We start from the raw sequence: 19,994 nt of genomic DNA, 5'->3' as shown, positions 1-19,994 counted from the left end.
AAAATTTGAAATTGAATAGTTTTTCTTTATTTTTGCGAGTGATCCCCAGTGTGCACTCTGTGCACTTGATGGCACAGTCACGTTCACTGCAGTATTTTTACACACACTCGTTCTTAATGATACACGCACAGTGTTAGAAGATACTAGAAGATAAAACATTTATGACTCTGCAAGTCTGCTGTTTAATGGTATCTGGACGTAATGTGTTGTAAGTTGTTTTATATATTTTTCTGTCGAAGGTTCTTATGAAACAGTTATGTTGTGCAAGCACAACTAATGCTGTTGGTTTTAATGTAAATGATGAAGTGGATCAATAATCTGCTTCAGTTCACCACCTCACGTCTGCATTGCCACTTTCCCCGTCTCCAAAATGTTTGTACGCATGGGTCAGAGTTTGCGTGGAAATGCGCAAACTTGGCATACGCATGTTTCAGGCCTGACATTTCATGCACACACAACGGTTATAAATAAGGTTAGTGGCCTGAGGGGTCTCACATGAAATATATGTTATATATTAAGTTTCAGCTTTTCTTTTGGATTGTTAATTGGTTTTAGGGTTACTCGGGTACTGTATTTAAAAATATGCCTGAAATACCTAACTTTTTACACTTTACATTCACAGTGGTCTCAGGGCTGTGTGACAGGCCACCTGACAAATGTAAACACAATGTTCACATTCTCCTTAAGGTTGCAGGACCTTTGTTTTCATGGTTACATTTTTATAACATATTGATAAGTCATGAAGCAAAGACATAATGTTAATTCCTGGTTTCACAAGGGAAACAACAGCAGTCTCTTGGTTGGAAGTTCTGTGTTTTGTCAAACCAAACTTCCTCCATCAGTGGAATCTTTATACTCCGTCATCTGACTTGCCCCCATCATCTCCACTTTAGGGGCCAGAGGTCACTTTATAAAACATAACTAAAGGTTGCAATGATCTACAGATGACTCATGGGATCAGGGTTAGGAGGGCTATCCAAAATACAGCCAGAAGATGATGTAACAAACTTCTAGAACCAGGGCATATGTTACCTGGTGTGAGGAGGATGACAGACATGGTGATGAGGGAGCAGACCACCAGGATGACCAGCAGAGCAATGGCAATCCCTTTCCAGTTCCTCTGCGGAGGACTCCCCCCACCCAGGTCCTGCAGAGAGAGGGACAGAGAGAGACACAAAGGTTAAGAGTGGACGATGTGTATAAAAAGTTTTTTATAATACTTTAGTACAAAGAGGGACACAAGAGAGGGTTTTGCAGGCTGATTTTGTAGATATCTCCAACTGTGGCAAGCCTCTACCTGAAGGAAGTACAGCCAGGCCTTGACCTCCGTCAGAGGAACTGCACCTGACTCGAAATTAGAACCCGGGAAGTGCAAGCCCCCACAGAACTAATCAACTCAGTGGACAGAAACAACATCTTCAAACAAGAGTATCTCAAGAACAAAAACTCGGCTTATTTGGACTCATCACCCACTGGAACACAAGCTAAAGGAGTTTTTTAGAATCCTGCAACACCGAGCTGTCCAGCACCAGGAAATGAAACACAAACGCCTGAAGAATGCACTTAAAGCTTGCAATTACTCTCACTGTGCCTGTGAAACTGGTCCCAAAAACCAGGATGAACACCAACACTGCAGGTAGTGGAACAATTCAACATTGTCATCCCAAATGTCTCCGGAGTATCTGGGTAAATCGAGAAGATCCTTCACAAGCACCACATCTTATAATAACAGTACTTTTATCCCATCCCGGGAGATTTACCAGCCATTTATACTCAGAATCAAGTGACATCAATACCCTTGATAACAACCTGACAGGTTAAATACCTGAGGTTCAGTCAGAACTGAAGAAGCTTCTCGGATGAGAGGGGAAACATCTTCAAGAATCTTAAACCAAGTCCAGTCACCCTTGTTTCAAATATGCTTGGATAACCATGACCTGGACAACGGAGAATGCTTACAGATGAGAATAAGAATACTTGTCCAGGGATTTGACCGTGTGATCTGGAACCCACTCCTTTAACCTTGAGGCCAGCTGCCTCTGGACAGATTCATAGTTAGGCTTAAAAGCTTTAATTCTTCCAACTCGATTGTTGTTATCAACACATTAACAGACACCAAACATCATGTAAAAATCAAGATATCTGTCCAGAGGAAAATAGGATAAAGGCAGAGCAACGTTGCTCCATCCTGATGATCAAATATTGAACCCTGTACACAGTGCCGGTCTTTACAGTGCCTATATCAAAATGAATTACATTGAGATTGTATATCTTCAGTCCAATCCTTTCCCAGTTGGAGGACTTTACATGAGCCATGGCCCTCGAACAGAGATGTTTGTAAGAGTGGCAGAACCAGAGGCTTCCATCAGTCAAACCAACTGTACAGAAGGCCTGGTGTTAGCAATCTGAGTGACCATTGAGAATTTGATGCTATCTGCAGTGAAATATCTATCCTGGAGAGTTTGTGAAGCTTTTCCCTGCAACTCAATGTCTGAGTCCTGGTATTAGAGGCTCCTAAACTGGGTCCTCCACCACATCTGCTGTGACTGATAAGGTGAATTAAGCCTCCCACTGCACAGTTCTGCCTGGTCTCAATTACCCATAAAGCCCTGCAGGTGAAATACAGTGATTGCTGGTCACCAAGCTACAACTACACCCTGATAGCAGGAGGGTAGGGAAAACAAAATGACTGCCAATTAGAGCTTTGGTTTCACTTTTACAACGAAGCTTTCTTCCAGTCTCTCTTTAAGATGTTCTACTTGATGTGATCGTTTAAAAGCAGTTTTGTGCACTTTTTTTATGAGTGAAAATAAATTGCACACACAGGCCCTTAGTTATTTTTACATGTGCGCAGAGAAGTAGCAGACACAGTGGACAACGTTACCAGTCACCACACATTTGGCAGAGTTTTGGCTGCTGTTAATTGTTTTGAATCTTATTTATAGTGTATAAGGGAGCGTGACCCTTTTAGTACTTGACCGTCTTAAACACATAGAAGCAGTTCATTGTCACCACGACTGCAGACACATTTTACATGAGTGCGGTGTTACATTATTCACAGCCCCCGCTGGACTCATAAGACTGATCTATTATCAGGACTTGGACCACTGCTCATTTCATTTATAGCACAAAAGGCTGCCGTGTCCTTGAAAACTGACAGCAACTTTAAATTGCTCTTGTACCTCCATGCATGAGATTCCTTCTCTCTCTCTCCTCTGCACTTTCTCCTTGTCTCATTTTCTCCCCCAATTTCCTATTTGGCCAATTTTGAATCATCATCTTCAATTTATTGACTTAATTATGAGCAATGATAGAACCACTAAGAGAATTTTGACCAACTTAGTCTCTTCATTTCCATTATTGCATAGAAAAGGCCCTGATGAACAACCAGCCTACCAGAAGAAATAAGATGGCGACTGGGCTTTTTTAAATAATCATTAGAGCCTCATCAGAGGAGTTGTGATAGACTGGGATGCAGTGGGCCTGAAAGCTCATCGCACCAGTACTTAAGAAAACACATGCAAGTAGACAAAACATAAAAATCGATAAAACACGGCACGTTCCAGATTCCAGGTTTATCACTTTCTTCTGTCCCTTGTACTTCTGTCATCTGTGCTAAGTGCTGCACATTTATGTACTTAATTCTTTCTCTGATTTGGTTGTGTTTGGAGTTTTTGCAGCATGTTTGTGTATTTGGTTCTTATATTTTGCGAACAAGTATCATCTGACCCTTTACTCTTTGACATTAACCAGACACATTATTATTTTTAATGATTTTAAAAAGGATACATCTGACAGATGTCTTCTCTAGCCTATTAGTAGAACAAGAACACATGCACATACAAGTCAAACTGGTGGTGGGGGGTTCCTTGTGATTTTCTGGTCTCGCCTAACCAGGCAGCCGTCTGACACTTACTGTTCTGGTTAAATGCTTTGCCATGCATAATTGTGTGTCTGTGAGGTGCGTGGGTATTACCAGCTGTAGCCTGTAGTCTCGGATAATGTGCTTAAGTTGTCATATCCACAGTGACTGAATAATTGCAGATATCAGAGCAAAATGTCAATGTAGCAAAGTGTTACATAAATGGCCCCAACAACTGAACAAACAATGACTTATATTCCTAAAACCAGATGGGGAAAGTATCAAAATACGCTGTACAGGTACTCTGGATATATGAATCAATTCCTTAATGTACCTGCATCACTGACCACAAATGATCATATTCTCCAGAGCCATGGTTTATTACTCATATTTGTAAATTGGCAGATTTTTTTTCATTTGGTTACCACGTTGAGCAGCAGTATCACATTGACAGTGTGTTACAATGTACTATGTCAACTACTTACAGTGTTTGTGTAAAGGCAGAACTAATAAAATGTTAAGGGAAGCTAAGCCTTCCTATAGCATGCTGTCAGTCTGCATCACCCGACCCAGAGAAATATGTGTTAGCCAACAACCTGAACCCGACCAGACCCACAAACCACCAGCTGTGCCTGTCCTAAAACATCACAAAGGTCTTGTCTAGGTGCAGAGAGATGTGTGATAGATGTTTCCTCAATAGTTTGGTAATGCACATTACTGACAGCCAGGACATTAGTGCACCTGCACCCTCCGATGGTACAGTTTGTCCATCCATCCATTAACAAACACATTCATATGTGCAGCACTTTTTCTATCACACGGCCCTCATGCACAGCCGCCAGGGGCAATGTGAGGTTCATGGACACTTTGCTGTGCGGAATGGGGGAGAGTGAACCCAAACCACGACCTTCTGGTTAGTGAACAAGCTGCCCCTGTGTGTGTGCGTGTTTTGGTGATTAAATATTTGTTTATTTTGTGATTGACATCTGTAAATTTGTCTGTATTATATACACCAGCATTTTAGAAAAAAGTTAACTCAAAGACACGTCTTTCTTTTCTCCTCTGGTGAAGTGAAACATAATCTCCACAGACAGCTGTTCAAATCACACATCTCTCTCTGTATGTATGTTTTGATCCATGTTATCGATCCAGCATCTTTATGAGCTTTCCAGTTTCACTGACGGGCTTATACTGAACAGTACAGCTGCTGTGGTGGGCAGAAAAAAAAATGAATCGATCGATAAATTCAGATGTTTCATTCTGTTTACTCGTCATAGAGCGTCCTGTAAAACTATTTTAAATGTGAGATAGTCAGCTCTGCTGCTCTGCTGCTAATAAGGCCGCTGGTTTCTGCTGGGACCAGAGAGGTCTCGCTCCACCCAGCTTCATATTCCATATGTATGAGGGAATGTCCCCATCTGACAGATAACATGAATAATTGACACACCACAATAAGAGGCACACACACAAAATAAAGCATGAGTGTGCATAGAACATTATGGTTTCCCTTGATTAACCTGATTCTGAGCAAGCTCAAGGTGGAGACATAGTGTCTTTACTCAGAGAACCAGGGTTACAATGTTGTGAAGGTCTGACGGTGTTAAGGAGGTCTAAATTAATGTGATGTGGAAATGCTGACATCTCAGTTGAGTTGTGAACACCCAGAAATACTTTCCCATTGCAGTTGAGGGTCTCCGCTCTGGCAAGAGCCCCATTCTGACTGGATGTATTTCTCTATCATTGCCTGTGCTGGTCAGTCAGTTTAAGGCCATGGGTTGATTTTTCATGCTTATCCCAAAAATGATACAATTTCAATGACTGGTCCTCTTGAAATTTGATTTTTAACTTGTTTTTGAAATGTATTTGTTTACATCTTGGCAAATTGGCACTATTAAAACTATGCTAAATTAGCCATTAGCAGATGAGTTTTGTCATATAACCATGGATATACAAACAACTATCACTCAACTAATTTGATAATGAAAATAACTTGAAAACAGCTCTCAGGCTCCTCTGCTGTGGAATCATCTTCCACTTTCAGCAGATCCCCTCTTTACATTTAATCTTTTCTTTTTGATAAAGCTTATATAGTTAGAGTTGGTTCACGTCTGTCTCGGACCAGCTCTTAGTTACGCTGCTACAGGCCAAGATTGGCATTGAACGTGACACATGGAGCTTCTGATTCCTCTTCTCCCTCTTCATCACATTAACGTCTCATCAATACATGTTACTGACACAACTTGCAGATCCAAGGATTTATGAATACAAGCTATATAAATACATTTGGATTAATTAAAAACCAGGTACATTTTCAGACTTTTTTCTGACTTATGAATTAAAGCTTGTTTATTTTGATAGACATCAGAGGTTGTGATATCCTTTGGAAGGGAAAGCCAAACTTAACGAATTCAATATGCTTTATGACTTATGACTCTGCAAATCCTCCAGGAATACTGCATGCTGCACACCTTCCCCATAATGTCCATATAGATATATTGAAAGTATAATGCATCTTATGTGTCCTGATAGAACAAGAACTAATATACCGTATTTTATTTATTTATTCACTCAGCCCAGACAATGATAAAAATCTCTTTTAATTTAACTGACACTGGGTGTAATTCTACCAGGCTTTCTCTGGGACAAATTCCATCACACTCAATCAATACAATCAATTATTCATCAAGTCAAGTAGGCCGCAGAAAATAATGGCACACATTTGTTGTTAAGGGGAGTATTGGTGAGCATAACTGAAAACAGATGATGGTGTTAATCCATGCATGAAATCTTTCAGGACCTGCTGGTAACGATGAAATATTCAGGGTGTGTATAAGAGTATACTATATTTAAAGTGAAGACAGATTGCAACCACCATATTACTCATCCATGTATAATTTACATGGGCACTCCACAAATTTGTTAATGCACTTCCAGTAAGTTGGTCGACTTTGAGGGACAGATTTTAAAACTACTGCTTTAAAATCAGAGCAGCAGAGGTTCAGATGTCCTGACTTCTGGTCCCTATGGATCAAACTACAGCAAAAGACAATGCTAGAAGCTACACCTCCCATAATGCAACTTTAAAACAGTGTATCTTGATTAAGCACCTGACCATCTCTTCCCCAATGCCACAGCTCCACATTGTAATAAAAGCTTTCAGTGCAAGAAAAAGACCCAGACTCTTAGCTGAGATGATTTGTCAACAGAGGGTGAGTTTTGTTTTCTGTTTTCTTATGATCACCTTCCCTGTTGGTAAATGCAAGGTTATTGCATTAGAAGTCTATTGCCAACTAATCCCAGTCAAATAGTTCACTCTAGTTCTCTGTTCAGTCTATTTAGTCTCTCTCTGACACCAAAGATATAAACCCACAATAACTCAATGACACCTAAATGACAATGTCAACAAAAGAACTACAAAATGTAATATTTGCTGGAAAGTGCCCGTGATGAGGAGGGTGAAGACTGTTCAGTGAGTGAAAGTAACACTGCAGATTAGTTGAGGATGAGTTTTTGGCCTAAGACCACTGCTGATGTTACATCATATTCTTGTCAGTGTCTTTGAGCCGTAGCAATTTGAGGACTTTAGTCGTAGGATGATGTTTGCAGTGCAATGTGCATGCACCAGCAATCAACACTGATTGATTAAGAAGACTTGATATTATTTTCACCGTGCAGGAGCAAAATGAGCGTGGGCTGGGTCGACAGAGCAGTGACGACCTACAACCCTGCAGCAGAACGTTACTGTTATTCCACCACCAGCTACGTTCACTTTTCCAAATTGCCATTCAAATCAGAAAAGGATATGTTGCAAAATTTTATGTCAAAACAACCTCCCTGTGAAGAATTACATTTCAACATTATAATTTCCGAAGGTGCAGAACACTGACGTAAATCATAGCACACTTTTGACAGCTTTGGAAGTGCAGTATATAGGTAATATATTTCTTCAATCATTTCATATCACGTTTGGAGAACTGCTGCACTGCAGTAAATACTACACCCTGATTCAAAATCACAGCCTCTAGGTTTTAGGAAGGTCTCTATTTCAAAAAGTGTAGAAATTTAATATAGAAGGGGGATCTCTTTTTTTTTTACTGCCACAAAACAGAGGAACTGTATGTATTGTATAGGACACACGAAGGAGAGCTGCCACGCTGTAGTCCAGGCTCCATAACACAATAACAAATATGAAACCTGCTGGCTTTGACACTGATGAGTTTGGAAATTATAACATTTTTAACAAACCATGTCTGGAAGGCTGTAAAAAAATCAAAGAAAAAGCAGTAAAGAAGAACATTTAGAGGAGAAACTTTCCTGATTGCTGCAGAGCAGTCATACGGCTTAGCTGTGTGCTAACAGAAGCCATTTTCTGTAATCACATCATCTGTCTTGGAAATAGCAGGAGTAGCCAACAAAACTCAGAACGGCTAAATGTAAAAAAAAAAAAAAACGTTATTACAGGAGGCCTATAATGAGACCAGAAACGAAGCAGAGAAAGAACTGATTCCTGTTCACCTGCAGGGACTGAAAAGTGCATTTATGGTGTTTACTATATATGCAATACTTTACATATTTTACAGTCAGACTGGATTTTGAGCTGTGTTCCTGTGAATATTGTGAAAGAGGCACTCCCTGTTTTTTTTTTTACCATCATTAAAGTGACTAACAGCTGACAAACAGAGCTTTGGGGGATGCATTTTCTGTGAGTTGTCGTAACAGGAGTGTCCCCTTATGCTACTTGTTTTTACTTTTGAGGAAGAGCACTGTTGGTCCCCTCCTCCCCCTCAGCTGGAGACAATAAATGAGACCAGCCCGTGATTAAAAAACAACCACAGATGTTCAGTGTGTATTTTGAAGTGTGTTAGGATCCCTTGTCCCTTTAGCTGTGGCTGGGTGTGATTTTTGTTGCTGGCTCCACTGTACTTGAAAACCATAACACTTGTGTCATTCAGGCATAGAGGGTTACAGACTGACATAGATAAAAATGCTAATGTTTAAAATGCTACCTGTTACATGTCCCCACACATATGCCTGCAGCTATACTGATGACTGCGTACGCCTGATTTTAAAAGTGGGAGAGAGCGAGAATCATAAAGCGCGATGTCAAATTAGAACGCTCATGGTGCCTCGCAAATGCGTGATAAAGATCCCTGCCATCTTCATCAAACTCCTGCTAATAAGCGTGCTCCTCACTGGCTCGCTGTGCATGCATGCTTGCACACACCCATGTGCATGCGCACGCGATACTGTCAGAGGAGCCAGGCTATTTATAGAGCTGCGAGCTTACCCTCTCCTGGACTCCGACCTTGGAGAGAGTGTGACAAATGACACGCAGCATTTCAGCAGAAGCTGAGCCATTTTAACAATGACAGCAGGTCGTAGAGGGCGGAGAAAAAAAATATTGCCATCTGCACGGGCTCATTTTTGTTTACCCATGAAATACCATTTCTCTCTGCCTTGTGAATCATTGACAGCCACAGCCAAAGATGTGCTGGGGTCTTGAGGCTTAACATCTGAGATTGATCCACTGGCTAATAGAAAACTGCAAGCTTAGCTACATGTTGTCATCTTATTGTATTTAGCATTATCAGCCTTGCCCTGACGGACACTGCATTGGCCTTTTGGTCCCTGTGAAATAATTCTCAATTAGTCACTGTCCCTGTCTTATTGGTTTCACATACATGCTGTTGTTGCCACAAAGCAGTGCAATGGTATTGCTGGATATTAATAGAAATGCTGAGATTAGTATCAGAAGCAGCAGAATTACATTATTAGTTAGTGGTATCAGGGACAATGCAGTGAACCCTATTTGTGTCCAATACACCATTTGCAAAGTAGTCTCAAGCTCTTTGTGAACGTAACCTCTCATTTGAGGAGCCTTCTACCAGCTTTATTAACACTTTCCCTCCTCCCCTACACAATTATTGTAAAGGCCATATTCATGATTATCACCTATTAATTTGCATATCTTCCCCAATGCTCCATTAGAAGTTGAAATTGTTTATCTGTGCACTTTTAATGAACCTTCACGAACCAATTTGAATAATAGACACCTAAGTCTGTCAATCATTTCGAACTGCTTCAAAGTAGATTAGCCTTTGCTGCTTTAATGGATGTACCATTGAAAACTGTATGTCACTCCATTTTAGTGTATTAAAGTACAGTAAGCTTTTAATGAAAGTCTAAAACCTTTCAAAATAAATAGTAGATTAGTTGACTGCACCTTAAGTAAATTAACATACAACCTGTGGCCAAAAGTGAGTTTTCAACAGTAAGATACCTTTTCAATCTCACTCCATTCCATTTAAAGAGATATTAGTCATGCATTGTTTTGAAAGTTATATTCTACAATAATTCCCAATGTCCTTGCTCACCTGTTATATGGAAAAAACTGCAGCGCTAAACTGACATTGCTTCTCAGTTTTTGCGGTAAAATTGTTAGTGGGTGACCAAGTATATATTGTTATATCAGATAAAATGTAGCTTTGCACACCTTCCTCAGAGATATGCATGTAACTGTCTCTGGCATATTAAATGTGATGTGAGGCCGTGTCTCTGCATATCAAAGGAAACACTCCTGAACCATTGGCGAGTGCGTCCCCAAGCTGACGCAGCTTTCACCTCTGTTGAGGAAATGCCTTGAATAGCTCGAGCAAGGGGGAATAATGAAATACAGTTAAGTGAAAAGAGAACCAGTGAAAGTTGAACAAACTGTGAAACAATGAGGCGCAAAAGAAACCGGGTGAAATGTGTCAAAGCAACGTTAAGCAGGAGTTGACTAGATTCAAACTCACCATCAAGACAATGGAACTCTTTCCAGCAGTGAGTCTGAGAAGGTTCGCTCATGACTGCAGCCCAAACAAAGGAACATGCCAAGCTCTCAGCGCATGGAGCCAACAACTCCTGACTGCTGCAAGAGATAAAGGGACCCCCCTTTGCATGGTAAAAGTCACACATTCTATTCTGACCTGCAACAAGGAAGTAAGGATTTTAGCTCAGATAGTCTGTTTTTTAGCAGGATTGTGCAAAAACGTATCGACAAATTACCATGAAATCTGTTGGACTGATGTGCTATGGGTCAGGAAAGAACCCTTTTTTTCCCTTTCTTACACATGGTGTAGGGTGTTTTTCAGTATTTTCATTTATTTCTCACAGAGTAATTCTAGGATCTTCATGAAACAATTCAGGGATATTTCTTTGTACGTTAATGAAACAAATTCTGTTGCTGTTTCATGTTATTCTCAAAAACACCAGCTCTAACCGCTGTTAACTAAGCTTCTTAGTGCTTGTCAGAAGACATAAGCATAGCGCACGTGCCCAAAGTGTAGGATTACATTAAGTGAGGTGCCAAGAACATTCACACTTTACATGCTGAGCTCATCGGAGGACACATAATGACACTTATTTATCTTGTAATGCAAATGTTGGATCTATATTGAGGCTGGTTCAAGGCGCGTCAACTTAAATCAGGTAGTCATTTACATATTCTAATATATATTCATTTGACAGCAGTGGGATTAACATGTGGTTGGTGGGATGCTGATGTGTCAGGTTGTGTCAGTGTGCAATAGCAAACACGATTAAAGACACACAACAACTGTTTTGCTTGTTACAGCAACGCTTTAAACAGAATTCATCACTTACAGTGCAGTCAACAGTTTTCCAGAAAGAAAAGAGCAATCTACAATGGGGAGTCTGCCAAAAGACATTTTCATATTCTGTATTGTATTAAGTTTACTAATTCTAGAAGTCAGTGATGCACAAAAAATAAGCAATGACAAACAAAGGCCGGGAGAGGATTTAATGAGATGTATTCATTGGTATTAGAACTTCCTGGTGAATTAATGAGCTCAAACCACCAACAGTATGTGAAGGACACGGGGCAATAAAGCCAATTCCATTAATCAGCTCTTTACTTTGAATTTCCCTGCATATTTAAATGTGATTTCCTATCATTTACATGGTGGTTGTCACAGCGCTTTGTCTGCTCCCCACAGTCAAATCTCGGAATGCAATTAAGACAGGGTTCCTGGTAAATTACAATCCAGTTCAAACAACAAATCTAATTTATTACAAAAGATATCAAAAAGTCAAAGAAGAACCTGGCTTGAGCAGGAACAGCTACAGAAGCTCATCGACATGGCGCTCAGCGTTTCAGAGTGAACACAGGAAATTGTTTCTCTGTAGGTGGTCAAAATGTGGTGCTGTGTCTTTTTAATACCTATAGGGTGACATTGGAGTATTCAGCGGGCACTGGGCTATAAAATTGCTAGTTGAGAGGGAATTAGCGGGGATGGAGAGGTGGAGAGGGAAGGACAGCACAGCGGGAAGTCAGCTGAAGAGGTGTGCCTGAGCAACTGATTTGATTGTCTCACCCTCGGTGAGGCTCGCGGTGGCGCTCCCCTGGAAGATTATGTAGATTGGTGTCTTGACAATACAGAAAGGGGATCTGCCTATTTTAACACACAAAGACAAAAACGACTCTGTGTTGCAATAAAAAATAAACACAATGGCTGCCATTAATGCACCGTGTCACACATCTTGTACCTTTTTATCCACTGCTTTTGCTTTATCTCCTGAGCCACTCATTTTAGACTACACTCACACAACCCACTAGAGAACAGTTACATCCAAGATTTGGTAATGCAACAAGTAAATGCAATGAACAACACACTTTCGGGCATGATGAAAGTTTGGAAAATGTTTTAGTTTTAGTCCTGCTTCTAGGCTGACCCCTCGGCTAAACCAGCAGCTGGGTTACACACAAACTACACGACTCCATGTAAATAGAGAAAAATAAAAGCTCAGGCTCAATCCCGTGTTTGGGTCGATGAGCATCGTGAGCATTTGGGGAATACAGCAACAGTTTGAGGCACTTTAGATGTTTTTAGATGATTCTAATTCATCACACAGTACCATCTGGGAGGCGTCTGATTGGTCCCACATCCCTGCTGCAGCCTGACAGTGTCCCCAAACAAACAGTCAGTCATAAACAACCATCTTCAGAGACAAGAAGAACAAGGAGTCCTGCAACAGATGGTCCGGTCCCCAAAGAGTCCTGATCTCAACATCACAGAGTCGGCGTGAGACAGAAGCAGCTGGAATCCACAGAAGAACTGTGGCAAGTTCTCCAAGATACTGCGAACAATCTACCTGCCAAGTACTTTGGAAACATTGTGCATAAGAACTACTGAGAACTAGAGCTGTTTTAAAGAAGAGGGACTGTCACAGCAAATATAGCTAATAACTACTAGATTTGTTTTCTGTTTACTGCATTCACATGGAGCTATTAAATAAAAACAATTCACAGCATTTTTTATTGAAATTTTGCGACCACAACTTGTGCACAATTCTGTGATACTGAGCATTGCCTGCCTTGACAGATACCGGCTTACCTACAGCACACCTTTGCGATACCAGAGTTGATCACATCTTTGGATGTCAGTGACATCTTGATTCATGAAATGGCAGCTTCGAAAACAAGCCACCGAAGAAAGCGTCACAGATGTGTTTGTCTGAGCTACTGAGCTGTGAAAACACCAAGGTTGACAGGAAATGGTTTTTTTGAAACTCAGTGTAGCTCGCTGTAAAGGCCTGTGTGAGAGTGAGCCGATTTATCAAACGCTCTGTATCAGTAAATGCTTTCAAACTCTTAATGACAAGGTTTTGACAATTTTGTTTATGACTTATGCCAATTTCAAGCACGCTATATCTGCGTAGTGCACCATATACAGTAAGTATGAATGAGACCTTAATGAGACAAACAATCTACCAACAATGATTCTGATAGCAAACATCAGCGACTTGAGTAGATGTTTCCCACTCACCCTGCTCTGCACTACTGCTACTGATCCAAAAGGTTTTACACAGGTCTGCAGGTTTCAGTGGTAGATTGGCACTGTTCTTCAGTTCTATGGTGATTCAGTAAATCTAGAAACCCTTCACACATTCTGGTGCTGGATTTACAAAGCTGATGCAACAAATGCAGCTCTTTGATGTTTTAGAAATGGACTCAGTTTAACCAAATGTTACAGAGCGTTATTTGCTTCACATTTGAATTGAAGGTCCAGTGTGTAAGATTTAGGTGAAAAGGAACTATTGGCAGAAATTTAATAGAATAATCCTCATGTTCTTTCATCTAAATTGTATGAATTGTAGTTTTCTTTACCCCAGAAAAGGCCCTTTATATTTAAATACTTTATATTTACATTACATATTTACCTCTCTACAGAGGCTGCCATGTTTTTTACATTAGTCCAGACTGGACAAACTAAACACCTTTTGAGTTTTTATGACAACTGAAGCTACGACAGGTTCTTTCTCATGTTTGGAAGGAGAGGGTGAGGTGAGGGGTGTTCAGCTGCAACATGCAACTTCAACACTAGATCTCCCAAAATTCTACACACTGTACCTTTAAATAAACTTTTCTCTTTTTTTTAAACGTTATCTAACGTTCAAATGCCTGAGATAAGCCTTACAAACATTCACACAGTTGCTCTGTACAACCACATGGATGACAGTTTTCAGATTAAAAAGAAAAATGTCACACACTTTGACGTGTTATATGAGGTGAAGCACAGGACGTTGTTTTGTACGACAGCAACGGTACGTCTGAGTGCAGACAAACAGCTCGGAACAGGAGTAGAGCAGATTTGCATGAAAGCAGCGACTATGTGAGATCGCAAAATCTGTCAGAGGAAGAAATAATGTCATGTAAGACCTATTCTGCTTTGTTCATCACAAACACACACCCCTTTCTGTAGACGTCCCTGCAAAGACTTCAGGATGAATATTCCAGCCTTGACATGGGCACAACATACTCGCAATTCATTCTATTCTGTGTAATGCAATAACAAATAACTTGAGTGAAGTGGTTCAATTTGATTACTGACATCCAATAGTTTAGCTTTAATTGATCTGTGCTGGTTCCCGCTGCTCCATTCGCCCCCTTTGCTCAGAGCCACGTTCTCCTGTTTGTTTAGACTGTGGAGTAAGTGTTGAATAAATCATTTTCATTGCGGGCCTGGCTATGGAATATTTAACCGTATAATGCACAAAACAATTGAAAGGTAGTGTAGGAGAGTATAATCAAATTTACTTGTTTGTTTTATCCATTTAAAGCTGAAAACTGTTTGGGCAGTTTTCTAAACACTTGAGAAGTTTAGATTCAAGTTCTCTAAGTGTCGGACTAACTAAGGCTTTGAAATGTTCTTTAGTTGGTTAGTTCAGTAAGTTCACAGCACGGATGACGACAAATCACCTGCTCTTTCCTCCTGTTTCTACCCATCTTTGCCCATTTTGCAGAATTTGCAGCAAAGTCTATATTTATTTCGTTTGTGCACTGTCTTTTTACAGAAGTAGTTTGTCTCTTTCCGTCCATGCTTCTGTAACAATTGTTGGATTCCAACTGCCGGAATACTAGATGCCTTCAGTTACCATCACAATTCTTACATGTATGCAGGTTATATAAGCCTAAAGTTTGGTTTAAAAAAACAAACAGACAGACTTGGAAACTTTAAACTTTCCATTGGCCAGTCTGTGCCTTATGTTAGCGTAATTTCATCTGAGTTGGAGGGTTGAGGGTGGGGGTTTTATGCAGAATACTTCATTTCAAAAGGAAGACGAGGGAAATAGAGCTGAGCAAACATCGTCTCTGTTCTACAATATATTGACACTAATTGGCAGCCTCAGCAGCAACAGGTATAATTAAAAGGGGATTAAAGATAAACATTTGAGAATTTAGCACTAAATGAATTGAAACAGAAATGACAATGTAAATCTGTTTTCATTGCAATGCACACTTTACTAAAGTATAACAGCCAATGTATGACTGTAGATTTTCCCTGTAGAAATGGGTTCCAGGTATAGTGCTGCTGCAGTTCAAAAACATCAGCACAATCGAAAATAAGTGACATGAACTCAAGTATTTAAGATTGTGTATATTATTAGTTTTTTCTGTGATGTGGGGGGGGGGTATTTGTAGTTTCTTGGCATCATGAACAGTCATATGGTTAAACAGAGACCAGGGGAATAGAGCTCAACAGGTTCTCCCCCCTTATGTTTTCTGAATAGAGACTTTGATTACCAGCCATAATAGTGTAACCATCTCAGCCTTACAACAAGCTTATAGATTTTGAATCCATATTACATGTCCCTAGAAGCCACAAGTCTGTATTACATCAACTGTATTTTTTGAAAAACTTATTTTACACTACACTACCCACAATCCTCAGGTGTAGTGGCAATGTCTTAAATTGGTTAGAGCTTGCTGTTACCTTGGGAATGTTAACCACAACTGTAGAAATCAGGTAGGCTGGGATCGGATGGTTTAGCATAACATTACATTTACCACAGCGCAACAATGATTTCTCTGTCTAACATACTGCATTCTTAGAGGTGAAGAAAAGAGCCCAAAGGTGAAAATCACTACGAAAAATGTTAAATTCAAGCTGTGGCGCTTTAGCTCCTTGGAAAGGGATCAGTCCCAGTGGTTTATGAGATGCGTACTTCCTTCACTCCTAAATTACTTATGTACACAGTCTTGTAAATGTACCTTTTCCCCTTTTTCCAAGTTTGTTTTTGCTCTGAATCAAACATTTTTTGGTCGTGATTCTCGAAGCTGGTGGACCTGGTTCTATGCTTAAGGTTTTCTGACACTACAGCTGTTCATAAGTGGGCCATTTCCGTTACACTCCATTAAGGAGGGCAGGTGTAATGCATCTACTGCATGATGAGCTAGAGCCAGCTGTATACTAGTGTCCTATAAAGACAACACAAAATTAAGTTAGTCAAAGAAGAAAAAGAGATGTAGGGGAGGAACACAGTCCTGCTAGAAGTTTCTAAGAAAGATCTGGATGCGCAGGTCCTTCCCTTTCCACTCGCATCACCCATTCCAACAACACGTCTACAAAAGGCCAGAGATGCTGTTAGTAATGGATTGTAATGGAAAATAATTTGCATTTCAAGTTCAAAGATTAAATAAGACTTACATGCATCAGATGTGTGTGAAATATATGGCAGGTGCTCCATAATGAATACATAATGTGTGGGTCATTTTTGACCCATGTGTTTAAAATTGATGTAGAAATAGAAATGTATGTTTGTTCAGTAAGAAAAAAATGTAATCAAGATTTAAATCAAAAACAAGATATTTAATGAATACTTAGAATATTCAATGATGTAATAAATTGATTTCAAAGATACGGCAAAGAAACATTCAGCCACGCATGAAATAACATTTCCAATGTTATGCATTAGAAGAGGTTTCCATAGCTTGTGTATCATGTGGTTAATGTACCACTTCCTGCCTCTGTCTGCTCCACCAGGCTGCTCCACATAAGGATTTGATGCTGTTATCAACGTGTCTGTGCAGAGAACCTCCCGCTGTGTTGTGCATGTGTCAAAGGCAAACTCTGAGTAAACTTTGTAGCCAATTCTCCGGATTTTACCCGCAGGTCATGTCTGAAAAAGGCTTAACTGTCTTCTCAGGATGAATGAGTCTTTACATGTGAATTTCTGGCTGCAGAAGACAAGGTTGAGCCATTTTGTAGGAAAAGAGGCAGCAGAGTAGAAGTAAGTGAATAAGTGAGGGTCATTTTCAATCACCGTAACAGCTGAAATGATTGACAGGAGAACCTTTTTAAGTAAATTCACATATAATACATATGAGAAATTACCCTCACAACCCCAAAGTGGGAGATAACTGAGCCACAAATTGCTGTGAAACTGCAGAAAACTGCATCATTATTTTTTGTGGGAAATGATCCCCATGCCCTCTGCTCTTATCTCCCAAGAATTCTGGCTTGCCTGATGCCCCTGAGTGTGTATAAATCGCTCCAAACATACACAGACAGACAGATGTGGTGGTCTATCAGTCTATCTGCAGAGTGCTATCAATATCACTGCCCTTCAGATGAGCCGTTGATTATCTACCCTGGGGAGTGGAATCGATCCCTGCCTGCCCTCAGTGCTTACTATAAGTCCTGAAAGAGCAGAAAACGTTGTTTGCCAGAAACACTCACTTCATCGGGGCTCAGCTGATGAACTAGTCAGGGAATAAAGGCCTGGCAGGAGCCACCATGTCAATGTTAATGAGAACAACATTCATGGAGTCAACTGAAAATTATCTCTGGGGAAACTGTGCTGGTGGCATCGAAAACAGGAAGTTAACTAACACATAAAAAGTATAATCGGACAGAATTCATGGTTTATATTTAACATTTAGTGTTTGCGTGTTGATGCCAGCAACTTGTGACAGTGTGCACCTGTGAAAAAATACCCATCAGTCCAGGAAAACGTCTTACATCATTACCACAGTAAACAGTTGGAATTATGGACCTTTGCCTGCATGTGTGTCCACTTTCTCTGACTGCAGCTCTGTCGCCTGATCTCCTGCATGTCTCGCCAACACCACCGAACCAACCAGTCTTCTCTCCTAACTCCGCAGTATTTCCTGACTTTCTCGGCCCGGCTGCCGTCCCGAGGCTGCCTGCCTACCTGAAATGAACCTGTGCTCAGTTGCTCTCAGTCTGTCAGCCACATCCCCATCAGTACACTGCCTCTGAGCCGTGCAGCCACTCTGACTAACTCTAGATACCTTTGTGGATGAGGAGCGGACCTTTTTCTAAGACCGTTTGTATTCTTACTAACAGCACTCTCTGTTGTCAAGTATTCACTCAGTGAAATGATGTTCTGCACATTGAGTCCAGCTTACATAGACTGCACACTGTCGGCTAATATTTACCACAGCAGGTCGCCTTTGTCTTTATATCAGCTGATAAACAAGAAGGAGATTATGCAGGAGACAATTATGTGGTTCACTGAGAAACAAGATGGGTCCATGGACCCAGCACCAGTTACAGGCAGCCAGGCTATATACATGGCGTCTCTATTAGATCTGAGGTTTTTTTGCTGGAGAAAATTGCCTGAAGCAAGGTTAAATTTTGTATTCATTTTTTTAGACTATTGAGAAATAAAAAAGTACAACTACACCAAGCCCAAATTGACTAAAATCTCAAAACGAAGTTGGCTGTGTAGAGGAGAACTGGTAGTTACTCCTGAAAACATCAAATCTGAGGGGATTAACATACATGAGCTGTGTTTTTTTCCTACATATACACATGTGCTTACACGCAGCCCCGTTATCTCTCACACACACACAAGGTCTGAATGTTCCTTCTCCTTACTAATACCTGTTATCTCAGGTTTTACGGCAGTCTGTCGCTTGCCTGGGTCACAATTGATGACTCAGAATTTGTAATTGCCTTTTAATCCTTTTGAGGATAGAACATGTGTCGGCGTCGGTTAATTCGGGGCACCGGCCGCCTCAGGATACGGAGGAAAGCTTATGACTGGAAGGTCGAAAGTGTGAATCACTTCACAGGCTGGAACATTTGGGACAGCAACATTTTGGTCATATTTTCTCAAACTGTCACCGTGATAAGACAGTAAATAAGGCAGGTCTTCTTGGAAAGAATCTGACTCCTCTGGCTCCACAATTGTAATTGGGAAGAATCCAATGCTAACTAAATCACCAATCAGAGCCAGAAGGAGTGTCTGTGGGTTTATCCTGATATCTGTGTGCAAGTGCGTGCCTGCACATCTTAGTGTTACTGTAGGGGTTAACTGTGTAGCAGGAGATAGCCACATGTTTGCTTCACCTTCCAGCTAGCAGCAGATCTCATGTTACTGCTTTAACTTTAGCTTGTCTTCGATTAACACTGTTACTGGTGGTTAGCGTTGTGTTATTGCATTTGCAAAGTTGCTGAAGAAATGTCACTGAGAAATGCCCAAGCCATCTTTATTTTGTTTGCTCTGGTTGTTGTGGTTAATATCCTACACTTGTACTGGAGATATGCAGGGAGGGGCTTTGGAGACAGTTCAGGAGCTCAGCTCAAAAGGGGGGAGGAAGTTGCTTTTCCTAAAACCTGACTGCAGCTTTAACAGCCATCTGCCTTTGAGCAATGCTTAATCAGAGGGCAAAAGTAGATGTTAAAGAAAAGAAACAAACTAAATATTCCAGATTTATATCCAGTTGTCAAATGGAACAATGTGAAACAAAACCTGTGTCCTCTGGCCCCTGAGCACACTGTGAGTAAGCTCATTTTGTGATATTTTCAAAATGCACCTCTCT

At 40.6% G+C, this 19,994-nt stretch overlaps 1 protein-coding gene across 2 annotated transcripts in view; it reads right to left on the bottom strand.

Moving 5' to 3' along the window:
- The window catches only part of LOC109637320 (inactive dipeptidyl peptidase 10), a 186,003-nt gene that overhangs the window by 79,043 nt on the left and 86,966 nt on the right, over positions 1–19,994 (bottom strand). For both annotated transcript variants that reach the window (XM_069533120.1, XM_069533121.1), the window contains exon 2: positions 1,033–1,147. In XM_069533120.1, the coding sequence (XP_069389221.1) occupies positions 1,033–1,147 (115 nt within the window). The remainder of the gene's footprint in view (positions 1–1,032; positions 1,148–19,994) is intronic.

This window comes from Paralichthys olivaceus, chromosome 10, assembly GCF_024713975.1.
Source record: "Paralichthys olivaceus isolate ysfri-2021 chromosome 10, ASM2471397v2, whole genome shotgun sequence".
Taxonomy (NCBI): Eukaryota; Metazoa; Chordata; class Actinopteri; order Pleuronectiformes; family Paralichthyidae; genus Paralichthys; species Paralichthys olivaceus.
This window is presented reverse-complemented; position numbering and strand designations above follow the sequence as displayed.